Raw genomic sequence first — 24,559 nt, forward strand, 5'->3', positions numbered from 1 at the left:
TTTGCATTATCTCCCATATCTCGATAACTGTTGAAGCTAGAGACTCCAATGAAAAACCTGTTTCTTCCTCATAATATGGACTACAGATCATGTTATTACAAGTTTTTACTCAACTCACTTCCTCTATGTGTAATTAAGCTTGAAACATACCTATCGATTTTGGGAAAAACTTTATTTTTCACCTTCGGAAACCAATGGGAGGGGGGAAGTATCAGATCTGTGGTTTCTATTTGTTGTTGCCTACATGAGGAATATAATCACGTAGTTTTGAACCCTGTACCTATTTTACAAAATTTTCCAGGAGCTACTAAACTTTGCTCTGGACTCAAAATCAACCATATTTAACATCTCATATCTCCAGTGGGGAAGCTCCGAAAATTTTGAAACGAGTAGAAAATAATGCTCTATTCCAGAGTAACATGAAGTTAAAATTATATCCCTCATGTAGGCAACAACAAAGGATAGAAACCACAGATCTGATACTTTCCCCCTCCCATTGGTTTCTGAAGGTGAAAAATAACGTTTTCCCCAAAATCGATAGGTAAGTTTCAAGCTTAATTACACATAGAGGAAGTGAGTTGAGTAAAAACTTGTAATAACATGATCTGTAGTCCATATTATGAGGAAGAAACAGGTTTTTCATTGGAGTCTCTAGCTTCAACAGTTATCGAGATATGGGAGATAATGCAAACCTCCATTTAAGCCGAAAACAAGTTTCTTTCGCATTATAAAAACGGCTGTACTGGGAGAACCGAGCAGATTACAGTTTCTTTTTAAATATTTTTGAAGTGTGAAAATATGTAGAAATAAGTGTATAAAATATGATTTTTTTTTAAAAAAATGGTGAGCAACCCCTCTGGCTGACTTCACATGGAATGACCCCATAGTGAACAGTGGTCTCCCACAGCAATTCACTACCTTGTTTATTGGGAATTTACTTTAACAGTGTCATACTTACTGAAGCCCTCTTAAGCAAGAATATCAGAGACTTTGTATACATCCATTTAAGTTGTGGTCTTTGAAAGGATTCATTTGAAGAGATTGATAGTGGGTGTGGGCCCAGCATGTCTTTAATTGCACCTGATTTGCCAAAACCAGACAAAAACATTGGTGTAGTGAACAGTGTCATGCCATAACAATCATACTACAGTGTGATTCATATAGAACCGGCCCGACGAAATGAGCTGTAATATAAAATATACCATACAGATATTGAAGTAATTTACACATATCTTATCTTGGATTGTGGGCCATGATCAGAGCAGGTGTTGAAAGTGTCTGCCGTTTTCAAGTAGCATGACTCCACCCCCGTTTGCATATTCGCCGTGACTTGCTGCAGTGTTTCTTCAGTGATGTTCCTGATTTCAGCCGAAATGTTGTCGTTTAAATCCTGTAATGTACGTAGTTTGTTTGCATACACCCTGTCCTTCAGTAAACCCCAGAGAAAAAAGTCCGGGCTGGTAAGGTCAGGGGATTTTGGGGGCCACATCTTTTTAGAGATGACGCGATCAGGGAAGAAGCTCTCAATCAGTTCCGTGGACATGTTGGACGTGTGGTCACTGAATCCTGCTGAAAATAACCCTGTGTAAGTTCCACATCATCCAGCTGCTGCACAAAATCGTAAAAGATATGGCAGTATAAGGTGCTGTCCATGATCGTGTCGAAGAAGATCGGTCCAATGATTCGTAAACCAGAAGTGGCGCACCACACACCCACTTTTTGTGGGTGTAGTGGTGATTCAGCAATCTCATGTGGGTTTTCAGACACCCAGATCCTGGAATTTTGTGCATTTACATATTCTGATGGGTGGGACCATGCTTCAACACTAAACCAAGTGATATCCAAAATTCTTGGGTTATTGTGCATGAATTCCCGAAACCATAAACAGTACCGTACCCGTTTATCTTTATCAACATCACCCAATTCCTGAACACTGGTGATCTTGTAGGGACGAAGATTCGCTTTCTTTGCAGCCTGTTGACACGTTGAATAAGAATACCTGGTTTCCTGGCTTAGACGTAATGATTTTTTGGGAGACTGCAGTAACCTGTCCCGCACAGTTGCAATCGTTTCTTCTGGCATTTCTTGGCGGTTTTAACCACGTTCACTTAAAAGTGTCCCTGTCCTTTCCAATTTCTGAGCCAAGGACTGTATAGTCAATTTTGCTGGCTTCTTGCAAACTCCAAACTTCCTCCTGAATTCCAATTGGGTGTTTGCAATCAAGCCTGTCACCCAGTACTTGTGCACGAAAAACACTCGCTGTTCTACAGTGTACTCCATGACGTTTCGGGGTTGTCCTTGACCTTGCAGCTGTGAGTGTTGTCAGCTAAGAAGGGAACACACATCACAAGACACGGTTTACACAGTATAAGAAAAACGACCCCCACAGTGGAAGAACCACACACAAGTTTTAATTATAACACATAAGATGAATAATCTTAACAAGTTTTAGTGTGTGTAAATTCATTATAGTTGACAAATACGTACTTTTTAAATACTTTTTAAATAATTTTATAAAGGCAAGCAATGAAATAGATTAGCGTAATTAGGGCACCTGATGATGGCACTATGTTGCCGAAACATGTCGTGAAGTAACAGGTGAAATTTAGTGCACTACAAGATGGCAACTGTATACATACAGGGTGATTCAGAAAGATGGACACAATTTCAATTGGCTATATTTCCTGAATTATATGTTGCATTTGAATTCTGTAAATTACACTTGATTATACATACATGGAAGTTTATAGATGTTCAATGTGCCCCCCCCTCCTCCGGCTGCACGGATAACATCTAGACGGTAGCTGAATTCATCCTACACTCGATGACAAATATCTTGCGTCACTGAGTTCACCGCAGCTGTGATACAGTTTCTTAGGTCATTCAAATTTGTGGGAAGAGGTGGTACACGCCACACAGTTGTTTGCGATAGTCCAAGTTCTCTACTAGCACTACGGGTTGACTTCATTGGGCTGCGCTCAAAGTTCACTCGAATGCACTCCACGTTCTCCTCCGATACACGTGATCGGCCCGAGACGCAGTGATGGAGGGCACTAGCGGTAGTACCAGAAACTTTGTAACATCCTCTTTCAAATGTACTTTACAGAATTCAAATGCAACTACAGTTCAGGAAATATAGTCAATTGAAATTGTGTCCATCTTTCTGAATCACTCTGTATAATGGATGAAAATCAGTGCAACAGAACGCTAAAATACAACATCGTGTCCATCTTACTGATGCCTTCTTGAGCAAGAACCAGAGGGTTTGAACCTATGTACTCAAGTAGTTATTATAGGATTCTGACGATGGTGTATAACACACTGATATATTGGGTTTCTGGACTTTATCCATCGTCTTGGTTTTTTAAGATAACAAATAAAAACATGACGTTTCGGAAACTGGATNGGACCCAACAGAATAGGTGTTTCCCTTTTCCTTCACCTGAGGACGGAAACAGATCCAGTTTCCGAAACGTCATGTTTTTATTTGTTATCTTAAAAAACCAGGACGATGGATAAAGTCCAGAAACCCAGTATATCACTATGTACTCAAGTTGTTGTCCTTAGAGGTTTTCTCCAAAGTGATTGGCATTGGAGCCTAATGGCAAGGGTGGGCTTGGGTTCAGGTGTGCTCCCTCTAGAATTTTAATAAATTATACATAGAAGTAAATTTGCTCATAATAAGCAACATGGAATACAGAATTATTTTCCTGGTGTGAAAATTCATGTACCAGTCTATGTGATCATTCATCATGATTAAAATTGAATACAGTTGTATAGAGTGCAAGTAAAAGGGAGCATGTGAACCTGCTGCCTTCTTTGACCCTGTCCCACCCTGCAACCCTATTCCTTTGAATCAGGTAGCTCTCCTGCCATTGGTTCAAGAATGTAAAAAGCTGAAACAAAGGGAGGTCAGTTCTTTTACCAGAAAGAAGGTATATTTATACACAGTTTCCAAGAAAGTTGTGATAAATATAAAACATTGCTGCCATTGCAAAGAAAAAGTTCTTTGATCTGCTGCAATGTGCCCTGTACAATTTTCATCATCTTCAAAGTCAACAAGCTGGAGGAAACATTTTTTGATACAGGTCCAAACTGATTAGGATGCTGTTTTTCATCCCCTGTGAATTATCATACTCATCCCAACAAAATGGTCTCGCAATAGTAACAAAAATTTAGCTGGATGAGGAAATGAAACAGAAACTCACTCAAAACTCCCAAAGGGGATAAACATGAAGAGATGTTACAGAGTATGTCAAAATGAATATTTAGAAGGAAACAGGATTTGTATGGAATTCCTTGCATCATGAAGGCTGTTACATATGTTATCACACTATCAGAGTCTGTTGAGGATAACGTTTTTGTTTCTTTTTTCTTTTAACTTGTGAAATATGATTTGTTTCTCTTCATATAGTGCAAAATGTAACAGCAGTCCAGCAGTGAACATGTTGAAAAAATGATCAGTGTTTGGAAGAAGTTGCTCAAATGGTGAAAAAATATCAGCCAGCTGCTCAGAAGACACCAGAAGAACTGACCATGAATAGAGTGCTTGTGGGATTTGTTTAACCCTGATTTAAGTCTACTAAAATGTTATTTAAAATTTCATTAATGATGAAAAAGTGACAAAGAAATATTTTTGAGACCTATCAGCATGACGATTGAAAGAGTCTAGTCTTCTGGGAAAGAAAATGGTTTGATGAAACTTGGGTTTCATTATGGCCCAGAAACAAAGAACTGAAATTTCCAATAAGAGAAATGCAGAGTCTCTGAGTCCATATGCATAAATTTCAAAGTTACTGGTCAGAGCCATGCTGGTCTGCCTTTTGATATTGAGGGGATTAACCCTTTCTGGTCGTCATATTTGGAACAATTTCTGCAGCCAGGTCGTCAGGGGATTTTAAATACCCTGTAGAGCCACTAAGCGAGCTGGTTTGCTCAAAAAGTTGGTGCAACAAGGGCATAAATTGAAATAAAATGTTTACTTACCAGCACAATGCAAGAAGACAAATTCTCTGCTTTGTGATGGTGTATGACATCAAGTGCGGAGAGGGGTAGTAGTCTTTCACTGGCTAAAATTGTCTGCTGTTCTCTAGTATAAAATATACACATATTCCTTTCCTGTTATAACTGTCACTGTTCTAAGTACACAGACAACAAAAATCTGATGAACTCTGGGACCTACACTAAAACTTTTTGAAGTTCTTGAGAGTGTGATATCTTTGGAAACATTCCCCAGGACACATGGCCCGTGGATTTATACAGGTCTTACAATAGAAGTATATTTCTTTTCTGGCTCCCTTGACCTTCCAATTGCTGCACACAATGCAGTTTTTATGTTTTTATTTTTTTTTCTTAGTGGTAGAGGAAGTGAGGCTGTGTATTTATTCTCTCTTAACTGACCCTATATGTGACCTCTGTCTTGGGTTGCTCACATTGCCTACTAGATTGTTACTTGACATGTGACATTTGTTTCACTCTCATGTAGTACTTCTTGGTAGTACTCCTTATTGACAGTTTGGCCTAGTGGTGCATACTCATGATGCACAACACCCTGGTAATCGAAAAAACAGTCAGTATTATCTTCACATTGCTCCGAACCTATCATGCTTTTTTGGGCCTCGGGGATGTTGGATGCTTCCATTGTGATGCTTGGACCTTGGTTCCTGGGTCATATCCATACACCCACAACTCATCACCAGCGATCACAGTCTTCATGAACTCAGGATCCCTGTTGGTGCCCTTCAGCATGTCCTGCGCGACCTCAAGGCAGAGTTGTTGCTGCTCCAGCGAAAGCAGCTTGGGCAAAAATTTTGCCACCACTCTTCGCATGCCCAAATCCTCAGTTAAAATTATGTTTGCGGAACCTCTGCTGATCCCAACATCATCAGCAACTTCCCGGATTGTCAAATGACAGTCCTCCATGATCAGTGTCCTCACTTTTTCAATGACATCAGCATTTTGGCTCGTTGCTTGTCTCCTGGAACACTGGTCACTGTCCTCCGACATACGGCCATCTTTAAAGCGGTTGAACCACTCTTTAATTTGAGTGACCCCCATTGCATCATCGCCGAAAGCCTGCTGAATTTTGCCGATTGTTTCTGCTTAGGTATCCCAAAGTTTCTGACAATACTTGATGCAGTAGCGCTGCTCCAAGCATTCTGTCATCTTGAGCAAAACGAGAATGTAACAAGCACATGTTAACACCATTTCACTATCTGGCAGCCACAGATGCATCCAGCAGTGTTACGAGTCAGTAAAAAATCGTGCATGCACATGAAAGTCTGTTCTACCACTACGCTCAGTTTTCCCACCCCTCTGGCCATTTCTTACACCGGAATAAAATAAGGTCGGTTACTTTTTGGACAGTGGTGTATAACTGTTAGTCATTTAGCATGCTGATTTGTAGTTCCTTCCAGTGTTGTGTAGATAAATGTTTACATTTTTTCCTTGTCTGTCCCAGTAACATATGTTATTGTTTCAGGTTGCTGACAGGATGGAGCACCACTGACAAACAAATCTTGGATGTTGTGAGTGTCATACAGTTTGCTTTGTGCTGTGCTTTAAACTCAGTATTTTGTATTGCTGTAAATAACTCAGTTTCTTGCAAATTTAGTTATGCGCTTTTCTGTCTTTCTTTCATATTCCTTGGGAATATTCATCATGCAAGGTGGATACGGTGAGTTGAAGATGTTCTGTGTAATTGATGTTTTCTTCATTGTAGAGTAGGGTACACAGCATGACTATTCAGAGCTGCATTGGTGCAGTTTTTGTGGATTAATTTCTTTTTATTAGAATCGTAATGCAGATAAATTATGTGAAAAGTGGTATGTATGATTTGCATTAATGAATGTGTGTTTATTTTTGTTCCATGTTTTCTTGAATCTTGCCTTCAGAAGTTCCAAGGAACAGAATCTTTATTACAGCTGGACACATTGTGTCATAAAAGTAAATCTTTTTACTGCATTTGCCCCTCTCCCAGTAGAAAACTTTGAGGAAAAGCAATTTAATTAATTATTGAGAAAGTAGCCTTTGGTGCACTTATCCTTCACAGATTAACTCTTCTGTTTCTGCTCTTATATAGTGATCCATTGTAGGTGCTCAGATGTTTTAATGTGGGAATTTGCATGTAATTGGTCTTCATGCTTCATGTGAGGTGGCATTGTAGCTTGGAAGAGAGATGTGCAGTGACTCAGTCTAACTAAAGCATGTCAGTGGGTTTGAGTTGTGTAGACTACCAAGGATATCTAGTGAAATGGTGACAATCTCGGCTCATGTTGAAGATGAGAAAATTGGTTCCAAACTAAGCAACTGTTGGACTGTTCATCTAGTTCTGTTCTGAACTGCATCCCAAGACATTAAAAATAGTAATGTAGAGAATCTTATATATCAGAAAAGAATTGAGCTCTTGTGAGAATGACATACAAACTGATATGCAGTACATTTGGTTCATTGTGTGTTTTATGTTTGATTTAACTTCCACATTACTTCTGCAGAGTGTCCCAAACCACATCTTGGCAGCACCAGCATCTAGTATGACTGCTTCAGTCCAGCAGGTAAACCAGCTCGAGGGGCAGCTGGAATATGAACGTCGCCTGGTGGAGACTCTGGAAACACAACAGAGGACATTGCTGTCTCAGCTGGAAGCAGTTACACAGCGGGAAACCGAGCTGCAAGAAGAAGTGACGTTGTTGGAGAAGAACCTCACTATCTTGAAGCATGACCTCAAAGAGGTAAGCCATTGGATTCACATATGAGAAGTCATAACTGGACAAAATAATTTGATTACATGAATTTTTATATTCTTATTTGGCAACAGTAACGCATTAACCACTTACCCAGGGGGTTTTATGTGCTGTGGTGTAACGTATCCTTGGTAGTTCTTTTTTCAGCTGAGTAAATAAATATCTCACAATATAACTAATATTATATTGTATGTGCACCATATTTCTTAGACGTTGATCTGTTAAAGACCCCAAAACACCCATATTTACACGTTTACGCAGTTACACTCTTTGGTACCATTTTACGAAAACTCAGGCATGAAGTGATCTCAATCTGCTGCCTTAGCCCCTGCAGTGGAGATAAACTGGATAGATGACAGGTAATATGCTGTGTGAATTTTGTGTTGCTGCTGTCCATACAACAAAATTCCATGCGATGGTTAAGTCCCAACTCTGTAGCTCTTCATACTCAGATCTATACACGATTGAGATCCGTATGTTATGGTATGTCATACCTATTATATTACTGTTGGACCATGACAGAACATTGTCATACTGAGCCAAAGGGTTGAATGTTGCCAAGCCAATAGAATCTGGTATGGTGGCATGTCAGTAAATTTTGTATAAACCATTCTTTTGTAGTGAAGATTACAGGTGTGGCATTGTTTTGCTTCTTAGCAGTTATTGTTCAAGAGCTTTCAGGAGTTGCATGATTATTTGCATAAAGGGCAGTATATTATATTATTTGAATTTATGTTTCTTACTCCAGTCTTCAAGTAGATGAAAGTTTGAATCTTAAGTTTTTCCCAGAACATCTTGTTAAGGGTCTTTGTTCGGGCTTTATAAATATCAGCTCCTGCATTTCCATACTATGCTTTGAATTAAACAGTTGGCCTGTATAATGTTACTTTTGAATCTACCATGACAGCACTTGTGTGTTGTTTGTATGATATAAAAGAAATGTTTTATACACTTTAGTTATACAGATGATGCAGCTGGAAAGCTGTGGGAGAAAACTAACTTTGCAAAAGAAGTGAAAGAAAATAATCATGACTGATGGTTCAAGAGAAGCAAAAGGAAGCATGCAGGACACTTTGAAAGACTATCATTTTTCTTGCAGTCACAGAGGAAAGCCGAGAATGAGTCAGAGGTGCGTAGGAAGGCGGAGTCTGTACTTCAAGACCTGAAGAGGAAGTTGGAGGAGGAACAGAACAAGAGGACAAGGGAAATGAACAACAGTCAGCAAGTCAATGACAAAATCAATGTGCTGGAGAAGCAGGTATTGTAAATTTCCAGTTTCAGACAATGTGGTGTGACTCTTATCATATTCTTGGGGCTTTTGGGGAATTCTTATTTGAGTGTCCTCCTATTATAGCAAGTGTCACATAACTTCGAACAAGGCCAAGAGTAACCTTGAATGCACAGAAGAAAAATTTCAGACAAGGGGCTCAGTGAAAGTGGAAGAATGAGTGTTAAGAAACTCCTCCCACCACAAGCTATGCACGGGATTTCACTAGGAATGCGGGGCCTTGTTCGAAGTTACATGACACTGTCTATAGCTCATTCCTTTGTCAGTATAATTTGCAATGCCTGCACACATCTGTGTAGACCATATCCAGTGTTGGTAGTCATTAGCATATGTGTCAGATGTTCTAACAGGGATTTGTGGAAGTGGATGTGGGTGTCGAGGTTTGTAGCTTCTATCATCTTTCTGCATCTAAATATGAACAAGCACTATAACTTTTTTCTGACAGTTGTTTGAATTTTGTCAAGTATGTGTGACAGTTGCATGTCATGTGTATGAAGATTGACCTCCTCCGTGGTCTAGTGGTTAACGTTCCTGGCTACAGATCCAGAGGTCCCGGGGTCGATTCCCGGTGCTACCAGATTTTCTGAGAAGTAGTGGGTCTGGAACAGAGTCCACTCAGCCTCATGAGGATAATTGAGGAGCTATTTCAAGGAAATAGTGGCTCCGGTCTAGAAATGGTGGTGGGTATCCATTATGCTGACCATGCGATACTCTTTATCTGCTAAACTTGTCACTAACTTCACCAACAAGTGGTGGTTGCTTGGTCGGTATAGTTCACTTGTGGACTCCAGCCATGGAGTTTGTTTGTTAGTGTATGAAAATTATATAGAGGTGAATTCTTTCTGTTCCCATTTAAACCCTCTGGCACACAATAACTCATATGTTTTAGTGTTTCTGTGCTCAGGGTGTTAAAGGAAACTCGATGGAAGATTGATGTGTGATGTACTCCACAGAATCTCTTCTGGCTAAACCTAAATACGTGGGGCAATACAAAAGTTTCCGAAATTTGAATTTTGCGTGTGAATGGTTATGATTACATCGAAATACCACTAGGTGTGTCCTCACACATCCTTCTTGAATCAGCGTGACAAGCGGCGTCGAGTTGAGTGGTTGTGTTTATTGTTGGTGAACATATTTCTATTGTTGTGTTTCCGTGAGTTTGTGGTTTTGCGATGGCTGACCTGAGAGAGCAGCGTGTCTGTAACTTTTGTTTCAAACTTGGGAAAACCGCTGCAGATACGCACCAAATGTTGAAACAAGCTTTTGGTGACAACAGTTTAGGCCAGACACAAACTTACAACTGGTATAAGCGTTTTAAAAATGGCCGAACATTGACTGATGATGACGATCGTTCGGGACGAACAAGAAAATGTCGCGAAAGTTAGGGATCTGATTCTGCAAGACCGTAGACTGACCATCCAAGACCTCTGTAACACCTTGGGACTAAGTTATGGTACATGTCAACGAATTTTGTCAGAGGAACTGAACATGAGGATTGCGGTAATGTTTGTGCCACGACTGCTGCAAAATGAACAGAAGCAGCATTGCTTGGAAGTCTGCAGGGAACTTCAGCCACAGCTTCAAGAGGATCCAAACTTTCTTTCGAAGGTTGTCACTGGTGACGAAAGTTGGGTTTATGGCTACGACCCTGAAAGCAAGCAGCAATCGTCGCAATGGAAGAGCCCTTCTTCACCTTGGCCAAAAAAAGCTCGACAAGTCAAGAGCAACATTAAGTCCATGTTCATTTGTTTTTTTGATATTGATGGGATTGTTCATAAGGAGTTTGTCCCTCCTGGTCAGACAGTCGATAAAGAGTTGGTATCGCGATGTTCTAAGGCGTTTGAGGGAGAACATGATGAGAAAACGTCCAGAGAAGTGGCGCACGAACGACTGGGTACTCCACCATGTCAACGCATGACCGCATACGGCTTACATTGTGCAGGAATTTTTGGCTAAAAACAAGATGGCAGTTGTTCCCCACCCACCGTACTCCCCAGACTTAGCTCGATGCGACTTCTTTCTCTTCCCCAAGATGAAAATCAAGTTGAAGGGGCGAAGATTTGATACAGTTGAGGAAATTCAAGCGGAAACGCAGATGGTACTAAACACGCTAACAAAGAAAGACTTCCAGGATGCATTTGAAAAGTGGCAGAAACGCTGGGATCGGTGTATGCGCTCCCAAGGGGACTACTTTGAAAGTGATGGTGCAGAATAAAATCTAGGTAAGATGTAATAGTTTTTATTAATATATTTTGGGAACCTTTGGATTGCACCACGTACAAATGGGGTAGATAAACTTTGTGAAGAACTGTACTGCTGTAATTATTCAGTTATTGTGATTCTGGACATTATCCATTGTCCTGTTTTCACTTAAAACACACAATGTTTTGGAGACTGGCTTCTGTCCCCTCCTTCAGGTGGATCCTAGCTCGCAGCTAAGAAGGGAAGACACATCACAAGACACAGTTTACACAGAAAATAAGAAAAACAACCCCATAGTGAATGAACCACACGCAAGTTTTAATTAAGACACGTAAGATAAATAATCTTAACAAGTTTTAGTGAGTGTACATTTATTATAGTTGACAAATATGCACTTTTTAAATACTTTTTAAATGGTGTTGTGAAGACATATGAGGGCAAGCAATGCAATAGATTAATGTAATTCGGGCACCTGATGATGGCACTGTGTTGCCGATACATGTCGTGAAGTAACAGGTGAAATTGAGTGCACTACAAGACGGCCACTCTATACATATCATGGATGAAAGTCAATGCAACAGGATGCTAAAATACAACATTACAAGATACGGTATATAAACAAGCACAGCACAAATCATGTGAGAGAGTTAAGACAGACATAAAAACATTAATCAACTTTACTCACATGAGGCCCAACAGTTATTTCCATGCACTGTTTTACGGGAGTTGTTAAAATCAGATTACTATCATAATAGAAGTTATCGCTGAGGAGACAAACTCTCTGTATGTTACCAACATAAAAACACAGTTTTCATGCTTAATGTAGTTTTCTGAATGATGCTGCAGTAACGGGAGTCCTGATGTGGGAAATGTCCATGCTGGGTTTTCTAAACGAATGCACTGCCAAAAATATATGAGCGGATTCCTTGTATTTCCTGTATATGGAGTTTGCTTCAATCTGCAAGACTTTTGCTTCTTTCCAGCATATCTTGTGGCCTTCGTTGTACTGATGCTGAGCTGATTTTGATCTTTCAGTCAGACCTTAGGTCAAGTTATATTTGTGCTTGTTTCACCTATGTAATATCTGCCAGTCACATGGGATATTATGCACACACTACTTCATCTTCTGGACATTTCAATCCAGTCTTGTATTCGTCAGTGTCCCATGGAGTGTATGATTAGTTTTGTAGATGGTTCTGACATTGAAAGAGTTTCCATTGTGTCTGATGTGTTGCATAATGACCGTGCCCTGGTATATTGTATCTGAAGAAGGAAGGTTGCTTCTCGATGTCTTCCTTATGGAGCCAATGAATTCTTGTGGGTATTGGTTGAACATTGGATCATATCGTGTGTTCCTAATTTCCTTGTTAAAATCCTTCTGATTTTGCTATATGACCTTGGCTTGACTGATCAGACTATGAATGACTCCTCTTTTCATGTCATGTGGGTGGTTGGACTTGAAGTGCAGATAACGACCTGTATGAGTAGGTTTCCAGAACACTTCCATGGCTGATTTAGGACCCCTCTTTATGATCAAGACATCTAAGAAGAGAAGAGTATCATTAGCTTCAACTTTCATTTAGAATTTGATGGTAAGTCTAATGCTGTTGAGATGGTGAAGAAATTGCTTCAATCTTGCTGACCCCTCTGGCCAGTTCATGCAAGTGTCGTCAACGTATCTGAGCCATTTAGTGGGTTTGTGGTCTGCTGTATCCAGTGCTACTTCCTCAGAGTGTTCCATAAATAGATTACTGACCAGAGGTAGTGAGTTTCCCATTGCCATACCCTCTTTTTGCTGATAGAATTTTTGATCAGACTGAAAGTATGTGGTTGTTAAACAGATGTCCAGCAATTCCAGTACGTATTCAGGGAAAGAAGGATCTGTATCGAGTCTGTTTTTTATGACCTGTAAGACTCCTTCCACTGATACATTGGTGAATAGACTGACATCAAAACTTATAAGGTAGTCTTCGTTTTGAAGGATGATCTCCTGTATTTATTTTGTGAAGTGTATTGAGTTCTTTGCAGAGGAGTCTATATTGCCAGCTAAAGGGCTCAGGATCCTGTGGAGAAAATATGCTATGGCATAACAGGGAGAGTCAGTAGAGCTTACTGTTGGTCAAGGGGGATGTCAGGTTTGTGTATCTTTGGAAGTCCATAGAGGTGAAGTGATTTACTGTCGTTAGGAGTCAGTTTATATTTCAGGGCAGTGGGAAGGAGAGTTTTGTGCTTGGTGAGAAGTTTCTATGTCTTCGCTTCAATTTCAGACATGGGATTCTTACATAGAATTTCATAAACCCCTGATTCTAGTAGACTGGATGTCTCCTTGTATGTGGACTCATTCATTCCTGCTTCACAGTTCCCTTTGTCAGCTTGTAGAATTCTTATTTCCTTGTTATCCTTTAGAGATTTCAGTGCAGTTATGTTAGATGTTAAAGGTTTTGATTTTACCCGCATTCATTGATCCAGCAATGGAACTTCATACTCAAGGCAGGAGAGGGAGTTTGGACCTTGGAGATTCAGCCGCATATACCACATCCAAATTAGACACACTATTTATTACTGCAAAATTAAGCCCTCTCTTAAGCACCTATTCTTCTGAGTCTGGGAAAACGTGCTTTGGTAAATTGAGCACATATTTCTGAGACCCATGAATAAGTTTCTGGATTGCTGTAGTCTGGTGGTGATCTCTCAGAGCTAAGAGTTCATATGTATAGTTTTTTGATGTTTTTAGGTTTGTCTTAACTCTCGCAGATGATTTATGCTGTGCTGGTGTCTAGAGATAGGGATTTGCTCTGTCAGTTGGTCCCAACTGTGTAGGTTCCAGCTGAAGATGGAGACAGAATCCAGTCTCTGAAACATTGTGTGTTTTAAATAAAAATAGGACGATGGATTATGTCCAGAAACACAGTAACTATATTGATATACTGTTGTCACAAACATTTAGATACTATTATTCAGCCAGAAATCTTCACCAGTTTGGTGAATTTGATAAAACAGTTACTAGGTATTTTTATATATTTATGCTTTATTAAATGCTGCTGGCAGTAACTATGTGATGCAAAATGGCAGGTTAATTAGTGAAAAATTAATTGGAAGCCATGTGGAAGGAAGCAGGCATGGCCTAATTTCAGGTACTGTGAGGGCTGACAAGTAATGCAAGTGGCAACACTGAAACATCAGTCACATTGTGGCCAGTGGCAAGTTCTGCCACCTATAAGTACATGTCTGAACTGTATATAGTAATGTGGCATATTTGCTCTATGCAAGAAATGTTGAGCCACAGAGGCCTTGGGGCACGTGCGCAACGTGAGAGTTGCGGATTGTATCGGTGCGTTGCTAGGCGAAAACTGTGTGAACACTTGAATAGTGCAACAGGATGTGCGAGTGACATCAAATATCCCTATTCATGCAGCTCGGTAAACACCCCACCCCTCTAGGCTGTGACGTCACGCAGCAGTGATAACTATCACTTAACTGGTTTCTATGGTGCCTGTTGCTAGTCAATAGGCTGTTTTCTGTGTGGTCAGTGTGGAAGCTACATAACGAGAGTATTCGTCAGTGATGAGTCAGTATTGAGTATGAGTTAAGTATGAGTTGTTGAGTTGTATTGAGTGAGTGGAATCAAGACAGTGTCACTGTCAGTTGAAGACAGTTGAAGCCTGGAAGTGGCTACAGCAGGAGAAGTAATTGGGATACTGAAGTTATGAGCTATGTAAGTGTGGATAAAAGTGTGCAATAAATTTGCTAGATCCAAACCGGTGTGAAGTTATTTGTCACATAACACACACCCAACACCTGACAACTGGTGTCAGAAGTGGGATTGGACTTACACACATGATTGATAGGACCTATGCCAAACACCATGTTACACTGGCGTTAGAAGAGATCAGTTTGAATTTTGAGACAAATTTAGAAGAATTATTGGACTAACACCACATTCAAGTGGCCTCTGTAGTCTAGGGGTAACGTTCCCACCTCATGACTCAAGGTATGCGGGTTCAAACCCAGTGGAGCTTGTGCAATTTTTAAGGGCGGAAAAATTGAGGGAACAAGTCCTCCGGGAAGGACTTTAAGCCGTGTGTCCCGTGTCATAGATTTACAGCACGTGAAAGATCCTCATGTCAGACCTCTGAGCAAAATTAGGCAAAGTTTCCCGCCAAAGTAGTTTCCAATTCCTCCAGTAGATGGGGAAGTATCGGGGACCACTGCCAGAGAGGTGGCCGACCTCACTGGCAAGACGGGGCTGATAGCGAGCACCAGTACTGGAAGGGCATGGCGACTGGTAGAATATCAAAGGGAACGCACAATAGACTACTAGTCACGGTGCATGGGAACCCACCCCACCAAAAATAATAATAATAATAATAATAATAATAATAACACCACATTGAGTGTTATAATGCCACACAGAAAAATGGACTCATAGCAGATGATGGAAATCCTGCTGAAAGAAATGAAGGCCATGCAAGAAAAGGGGGAGGCAGATAGAAAAGCTGCCCAAGAAGATTTGCTGGCCAGGATGGACCCAGATAGAAAAGCTGCCTAAGAACAATTGATAGCCAGGATGGATGCCAACCAACCAAAAGCAGACAACAGACATGAGAAGGCAGAGGCCGACCACAAAGAGTTGCTGGCCAAAATGGAGGCTGACCAAGAAGAGTGTAAAGCCCACCAGGCAGAGATGATGTCTGAGGTGAGAGCCTGGTGAGAATTAATGGACACCAGCTTTGAGGAGATGGTGGCTGAAACCAAACCCCAAAAAGACGAAGAGATGATAGCCTGCGGAGAAACAACAGAGGCATGACTGGATGAGAAGCCGACCTCAGTAGACAGAAACTTGAGGTGGCCCAACAACGACAGTTCCCTAAAGAAGACGCCACAGTGGTGCTGGTCAGAGGACTGAAGAAGAAACGGCATAAGGACCGAAAACTGGCCATGGAGCGCCGCTGCCAAATGAAGGAGCAGACCCAGGATCAGGATGGGTGCCAAAGAAGACTGGCTGTCAGCCGCAGAGGGACGAGCCGCTGTGTGAAAGTGGCACAACAGACAAAGGAGACCGACAGAAATATGTCCATCGAAGAATTGCCTGGCGCAAGAGAAGTGTTAGTATGGGAAACTGTATCGGGACCAAGTATGAGGAAAGAATCCGGGGACTCAGAGAAAGAGTGCGGATTCTCCCTGAAGGAAAAAGAGGAACAAAGGATCAAGGCGGCTAGCGGCTGCTATACATGAGAAAGAAGAGGACATCTATGATCAGTATCTGAGGGTGGAGCTCGGGACAGCGATCACCTCTGAGAAAAATATGATCTGCCTATCAGACTCTCAAGAAGACGCTAGAGCTGAAATTCGTGAAGAGAACAACCAGGATGTTCGGCGGGTTGCAGAGAGACTGGCCATTGCGGAGCTATCAGCGTCCTCCGGAGCGACAAAACATCATGGATTGGACACTCTGGAGGGGTCAACACCCTCCAAAGCAAAGGAAAAAATGAAACAGCCCATAAGGGAGGAACCGGTAATGTAGAAGCACTGGCCTTCCTGGCATGAATGGAAAGTGAAAGACAGGACAGGAATGAATGTGATACACCTGGACTGGCTTGCGACCTACCATGGAGCTGCTTGAGATGAGCACCCTTGAGAGAGGAGGTGTATGGGGCAGAATGATCACCAAGGGAAGGGAAATACCATTAGGCTGTTCGGGACGAACAACCTTTAGAAGGGAGCCATGTAACATGTTATATATGTCGTCCATCACTGAGCAGTGGTTACAATAGGAAGTTAACAGCTAACAGTGAGTTTCCACGGTTACAACGAATGCATGGAAAGTTCCCGCAGCGACAAATGCAATAACAGTGGGCCATTGCTTGGGAATACTTTGGACAACAAACACGTCTCCTCGGAGATGAAAGGAAACGCACTGTTTGAAGCATTGAATGACAACAGAAGGTTCATTGCATAGTAGCAGGCAAGGGCAAGGTTATAAAAGTCCAGCTTCGACAAGAGACCAGTCAGTACTTAGTGTAGCTCCAAGTAGAGCAGAAGCCAGCTAGCATCTGAAAAAAGGGAATAAAAGACTTCACTGAGATTAGTGGTGCAAGAAGTAATTATAACAGTGAAGTAGTGGATAATAATTGTACTTGAGTGTGTAAAAGCATGTGTTCAATAAATATTTGCTGAATCCGAGACCTACGTGTAAATTATTCGTTGCGTTACCTAGGAGACAGAAGTAGGTTACCAGGTAACACGCAGCACCGCCACTGTGGAAGTGTGACCCGCCATGCAGGAGTGGTATGGTGCAAGGGCACATCGTCGGGAAGAATCTAACTAGGAGCAACATTGGAAGAGGAGCCCTCAGAGGGCAGACGTTCAGGTAAAGACTTCAGGTGGATCTGGAGGACAGCACTGGAGTGAAGGATCAACGCACAAGATGGTGGCTGCGTCTTGGGAATGAGAGAACAGCCAGCCAAACCCTCAGGAAGACCCTAGGGCTGGATATCAAGAAACAAGTAGTAGAGATTTCCAGTGGATTACAGAAAATCAAAGACTGGACACTGTGGAGGGTTCGACCCCCTCCAAAACGAAAAAGAAGCAGGGAACAGAGGAGGAGCCGGTAACGTAGAAGCACTGGCTCCCCAGCAAGACTGAATGAATGAGAGAGAGAACTTTGGATGATTGTGATACAACTGGATCTCCTGGCACATTAGCAGGAAACTGCTTGAGACAAGCTGGTCTTAACAATGGAGCAGATATAACAGTTGGAGAACGGACAAAGTGAAGGAAAGAAGCCCCAAGCCATAGAAAAAGAAGACATTGCAAGCACAGCCTTGGAAGAAAAAAATGGGGATGCACCGTTAGGCTATTCGGACGAACAGCCTTAAGGAGGTAGCAATGTGGTGTATTTGCTGTATGCAAAAAACTGTTGAGCCACAGAGACCTTGGGGCATGCACACAGTGTGATAGTTGCAGATTGTATCGGCGCATTGCTATGCAAAAACTCTGTGGACGCTTCAATAGCGCAACAGGAAGTGCAAGTGACGTCACATGTCCCCACTCATCCAATTACTCTGCGATGCTCGGTAAACACCCAACCCCACTAGGCTGTGACGTCACGCAGCAGTGATAACTATCACGTAACTGGTTTCTGTGGGGTCTGTTACTGGGCAATAGGCTGTTTTCTGTGTGGTTATTGCAGAAGCTACATAATGAGAGTATTCGTCAGTGATGAGCCAGTATTGAGTATGAATTAAGTATGAGTTGTATTGAGTGAGTGGAATCAAGACAGTGTCAGTTGAACAGTTGAAGACAGTTGAAGCCTGGAAGTGGCTACAGCAGGAGAAGTAATTGGGATACTGAAGTTATGAGCTATGTAAGTGTGGATAAAAGTGTGCAATAAATTTGCTAGATCCAAACCGGCGTGAAGTTATTTGTCACATAACACACAGCCAGCATGTGACAGTATTAAAGTTTTCTTGATAAATCTAGTGAGTACAGAGCTGTAGTGTTTGGTTAGCTCATCACAAAAATGGCTGATAAGCGTTTCGAACAAGTAATTAACACAAAATCTTTGTTCATACTTGGAATGACTTAACAGAGTTGTCACTGAGGATGAAATTTAAGTTTCTGAGTATAACTTGTAGACAAGTGTAGAGCGTGTGATGAAAATGTCCAGGCTTACTGTGCCCCAGGTAAGAATGAATATCAGAATTGAACATTAAGACAGTGTTGATATATTCCATTAACTGCAAGAGGACGGTGTACTGAGAGTTTGTCCCACCTTGTCAGATTGTGAAGAAGAAATGATGGGACTTCCGACATAGAAGTTCTGTGATGTGAGGCTAGACTTCTTCCCTGACAGCTCCTCTTTTCATGGATGCTGCACATGACAACATGCCATCTGTCACTATACTTCCTGCCATAAGTTTGATAAAAATGATTGTGGTCCTGGAATGCCCTGCTTACACAGCAGGTGTTGTTCCATACACTGTTCTTCCCTACTATTAAGAATCATGACAAGGGGTCACACTTTGAAACTGGAAGAGACATAGAAGATTACCTTAGCTATTCTGACAACTTGCAGTAGAATTATTTGTACATGTGCTTTGACAGTTGACAACAAAGCTGAAATTCATGTTTGGGCTGAAGGAGGGAACTAGTATGACCACTGCAGTTCAGAATAAAATTTAATACAGTGCAGTCTCTGAGTACAGTCTTTTTATTTAATATCAGACATATTGTAGTATGTGCTTGGAGAACTGAGGAAAACCACGAAGAACTTCAGTCAAGATAGTCAGGGTAGCCAATGTCATGGCTGAAGTTTGAAAATTTTACCATTTGGGCTGACATGCTTGTTTACTTCCCATTTCTTTTCATACTCAGGCTCTCTGAATATCATTTTATCAGTTGAGATATCCAGCATGTTATCGATGCAGTATCAGTTGTATGTTAGTTGAAAGGATTTTGATTAAATTTGTATTGAGGCTTGCTGCAGATGTTAGAACCTTAAATGTTAATTTCAACCTTTTCCATCAGAGTTTTTAGTTGTAGAGCTAAGTAAATTTGTATGCTAATCTCACTAAGTATTTATAAGACAAAACTGTTTTACTCAAAAGTTAATGAATTTAATGAATCAAATAAATACTTTGTCTTATACATTTTAGATTGTTTTTACAGGAAGTTTATTATCATTATTATGGAGTAAAGAATGTCTGTGTCGATACCTCAAGTGCAGGTGTATCCCACTTTGACCCACATACTTCAGCTACTTTCTTCTTCTCATCTTCCCATATGGGGATTTGAACTTCTGAAAGTCAGTGCTGTGCTGTATATAAACACTTTTGAAAGTGGTTATATGATTGCTGATTTTGGAGGTGAAGAGAGAACATTCAAATTTGTATTCCACTCAAGGTTTCAGACATGCAAGAAAAGCTGAAAACAGAAGCTGAAGGTTCAACACGATTAAGGAAGCAGGTTGCCGAACTTACAGTTGCCAAGTCAGCCAGTGAACAGATGCATGTGGAGCTGCAGGGAATGTTGTCAACACTGCAGCAACAAAGGGATGCTCTGCAGCAGGAGGTGGCAGTTCTTCAGGGACAGCTTACACAAGAGAAAAGCTCTCGCACACAGGCCTCTGATCTGCAACAGGAGCTTGAAGGTAATTGCTTTGTCTTCACATTATCAAATGTGACTTCTTATCCCTGTGGCTTGCTGCCTCTTCTTTGTGCTTGACAGTTTAATAATGAAGTTTCCTCAGGCAGGCAACAATATTAAGATGGAATAAAATATCTGCTTGACATGGGTGACTGCTTAAGACTTCATTGTGTTTACTTGCTATGAAATCTTCAAGTATTTCATACTTTATGATAAGTCATAATGTCATTTCCCATTTATCCATAAACAAGAATAAAAAATGTAAGATTTGAGGCTTTCACGGCGGTGACTATGAAGAAAGCAGTCTTCTGGGATTTGGCACCGTGTATATGTGGTGTTAACCGACGTTTCGGAGGAACGTATCGCTTCCATCTTCAGGGTAGAAGAAAAATATAATACACTAATACAATAATACAATAATAAATACACATAGCTGTGTATATTTCCACACAGTCTGCTTTTACCGGTTCTCACGGTCTCTTTGCTTGCAGATTCCTTATATTTTTCTTCTACCATGAAGATGGAGGCGATACGTTCCTCCGAAACGTCGGTTAACACCACATATACACGGTGCCAAATCCCAGAAGACTGCTTTCTTCAAGAATAAAAAATTTTAGAAAATTTGATAGCCAGAGAGATACAGGATGTACAAATTAAATGTGTGCCATTTTGCTGAAATACAGCCCATGAACTGAAGGGCACAGGAATGTAAACTAGACACATTTTAGTAGGTAACATAATCAAATTTTGTTACTTGCATTTATAGATATTCAGTGAATGCACTGTGAATTGCCTTTCAGGTATATATGTATTCACTTTCCACACATCGTTAAGGAAGTTGGGATAACTGTAGCCACGGCATCCCTTACCTTCCCAGTAAGTTTGTTCAGAGTGATAGCCAATGATGGCATATACACAGCTGATGTTCCTTAAAAAGAAAATCAAGAAGAATTTTTTCCAACCTCCTGTCACTTCATCCCTCTTTAACCCAAATATAGTCCTCAGCACAATGTTCTCAAACATCCTCAACCTGTGTTCCACCCTTAATATCGGAGACCAAGTTTCACACCCATACAGAACCACAGGCAAAATTGTATTTTTGTGTGTTCTGATTTTTATGTTTTTAGACACCAGACGAGAAGACAAAATGTTCTGGACTGAATGGTAGCAAGCATTACCCAAGTTCAATCTCCTCTTAATTTCCTCCTGAATCAGGTATTGATTTGTTATCATCGTTGCCAAATATCTGAATTGTGCCACATTTTCAAAACATCTGTGTCCTATCTTTATGTCGTGATTTTACCCTGCATTTTGGTGATGAGATGGTGATTACCTATCACTGCTTGGCAATTTATACCTTTTCAACTTTTCAATAGCAATTTCAATCTCAAAGTGGATGGGATCAGGTACTGACGGCTCAGCTGTATGTATTTCTATCTGCCTAACATGACTGACCCTGTGTACATTCAACAACTGAGAAGTAGTTCTACCTATTCAAAATGTTGTGGGAATCTGCAAGCAGATCACCAGTCTCATCCTTTACTAAGTTACTTCTAGGTTGGTGAACCCTCTTAAAGTCATTTATCCTTCTATACAGGTCTCTAATTTTCTTGTTCTTACTGTTCATTGCAAGCTCATTAGTTTTGTCGTTCAGATATTTCCTCTTTCTATTCCTTTAATGCCTGCTGGTTTTATTTCTTATATTGTTCAGATTATGCCCTTTTATGTGCTATCTTATGCCTCTGAGACCTGGCCACTGTTAAGATCGGATGGAAGACTGTTAAGTATATTTGAAAGGAGGATCTTGAGATATATCTTTGGACCTGTGGAAGAAAATGGAATATGGAGGAAGAGGTATAACCATGAGCTATGCAAACTATTTAATGAACCAGACATTATTGGATTTATGAAGGTGAAAAGGCTTGAATGGGCTGGACACATAATACGTGCCAGCGAGAATAGAACCATCAAGAAAATGCTTAATACTAAACCAGAAGGAAATAGGAGAGTGGGAAGACCAAGGTTAAGATGGGAAGAATGTGTGTGGCAGGACATAAGAATTTTGGGTGTAAAGAACTGGAGGAATATAGCATTGAATATAGAAGAATGGTGAGCAATCCTGAGGAAGGCCAGGGCTCACAAAGGGCTGTCATGTCAGTGATGATGATGATGCCCATTTATATCGCTTGGATCCTGCAACCACTGCAATTTGGCTTGTTTCCTTTGGTCTAATAATTTTGAGCATCCTTCATTGAACCATGGCTTATGCTTCTTCAGTTCATAATAATCTAGACTCTTTGGCAGAAAATTTTATATTCTCTCTAATAGTTTCCCAAGCTCTATTAATATCCACCACAGTGTCTGAGTTTTCCAAAGCTGCGAACCTATTTGAGATTTCAACAGGATACTGATCTTTACCTTCTACCTGGTTTAATTTCTTGAGATTGAACCTCTCCGTATGAACTCTGTGTGTTGTTTGTTTACTCACTGCCAGTCTCTCCATAACTTTTGCCAGCACCAGATATTAGTCAGTATCACAATCTGCTGCCCTGAACAATTGGACATCAAGTATACTTGAATGCCATATCCTGTCTACCAAAATATGGTCATTTTGGTTGTATATCTTTCCATCAAGAGATATCCAAGTAAATTTATGTTATGATTTGGCAACATCATACATTTGACAATAAGATTTTTGGATGTGGCAAAGTTTAACTCCATTATCATCAATTTTGTGTAAACTCTTATTCCCAATTGTTGGTTTGAAAATGTCTTCCCTACCTTCTTTGGCATTGAAATCACCTAACAGAATTTTTGTGTAGTATTTAGGGAATATAGAAAAGTTATCCCATGGCAAAAATCAGTCATCGAAGTCATTCTCAAAAGTCTACATGAATTTATCCTGACACATGCTGTGACATATGAAGGTGCTCAGGGTAGTTTGATTAACTAGAGGAATTTCTAATATGTATGTTTTCTGGGAAATGCCATAGCTGTTTGTTTTATGTATGGTTAACACTGTTTGTATTGTAGCATGTTTACCTTCAGATGGTAGGAACAGAGTTAATAATGAATTGGAAGGAATGTGAATGGAAGTGATTGGTGCATGATTTTAGTTACTGTAGCTTGCCTGGAGGAACTGAGGTAAATCACTAAGATTCTGATAAATTTTGTTCTGATTGAATTTGAAGTAAATATATTCTCCACTGGTCATGACACAACACAGTTGGCCACTTTGTTCCTTGCGGCTGGCCTTGACTAACCAGACTGCATGATGCGTATTTATAGAACAAAGGGGAATTACAGTGGTACCATTCATATAATGAACTGTTTATCATTTGCTACATATCAGTCATAACGCACTTCTTAGAGTCAACATCACATCTGAAAGTCGTAGATTCTCCACGTGTCTTCTCGTGGTTATAAATTCCAATCTAGAAGCATCACTGGTCAGAATATGCCTCAAGAGAATCGACTTTTCATTTGATCAGCATGCAGGACAGCACACAGTATTGATCTAACATATTTAGTTCATAAGAATTCCCCAAAGGCAGAGGTAGGTTTGTATGGTAACAAGCGCACCAAGTGTTGCAATAGAAAACTTTTTCAAAGAATTCAAATGTATTACAACTCCCACAGGAAGTTCAAAGTGGGACAATGAATATACAAAATGATAGCCTGAAATTTCCTCTTTAATTTCATGCCAAAAGAATTGCTTTACATGAAAAACAACATTTCAAAATACGAGCTGAAATTTAGCGCTGCACCAGGTACTGACTTCAGTGACATAATAGAAGCCGCTGGCGTGCTGTGCACGGATTTTGCCACTGAAGGATTAAGGCAAGCGGCTGTCGTGGACGCTTGGGAACACAGTGATGAACCTTCAAAATCTATGATCACTTGGAAACTTCTTGATTAGCTGAATGGCTACAATTTACTCAAGTACTCTGCTCCGTGGATAGTTTGTCTTCTGGCATATAATGCCATATAGTCTCTTTAGCCATTTAACGGTTTGAAGAAACACATTGTCTCCATCTTCAGGGTCAAAGAATAAGCCAAGCAAGAAACCAGTATGAAACAGTTGGTAATCTTGAAGATGGAGGGAACAAGTTGAAAGGTTGGTTGGCTATGAATGGACCACATAGTGTTTCTCCTCCTCCTCCTCCTCCTCCTCCTCCTC

General features: G+C 40.7%; 1 protein-coding gene across 6 annotated transcripts in view; it reads left to right on the top strand.

The window, feature by feature from the left end:
- LOC111872269 (rho-associated protein kinase 2) overlaps positions 1 to 24,559 on the top strand; it is a 125,141-nt gene that overhangs the window by 37,092 nt on the left and 63,490 nt on the right. For 5 of the 6 annotated variants that reach the window (XM_023865978.2, XM_023865982.2, XM_023865979.2 and 2 more), the window contains 5 exons: positions 6,482 to 6,527; positions 6,668 to 6,676; positions 7,494 to 7,730; positions 8,842 to 9,000; positions 20,137 to 20,383. In XM_023865978.2, coding sequence (XP_023721746.1) covers positions 6,482 to 6,527; positions 6,668 to 6,676; positions 7,494 to 7,730; positions 8,842 to 9,000; positions 20,137 to 20,383 — 698 coding nt within the window. The remainder of the gene's footprint in view (positions 1 to 6,481; positions 6,528 to 6,667; positions 6,677 to 7,493; positions 7,731 to 8,841; positions 9,001 to 20,136; positions 20,384 to 24,559) is intronic. The other variant, XM_023865980.2, reaches the window with a different exon arrangement.

This window comes from Cryptotermes secundus, unplaced genomic scaffold, assembly GCF_002891405.2.
Source record: "Cryptotermes secundus unplaced genomic scaffold, Csec_1.0 scaffold1682, whole genome shotgun sequence".
In the NCBI taxonomy this organism is placed as follows: Eukaryota; Metazoa; Arthropoda; class Insecta; order Blattodea; family Kalotermitidae; genus Cryptotermes; species Cryptotermes secundus.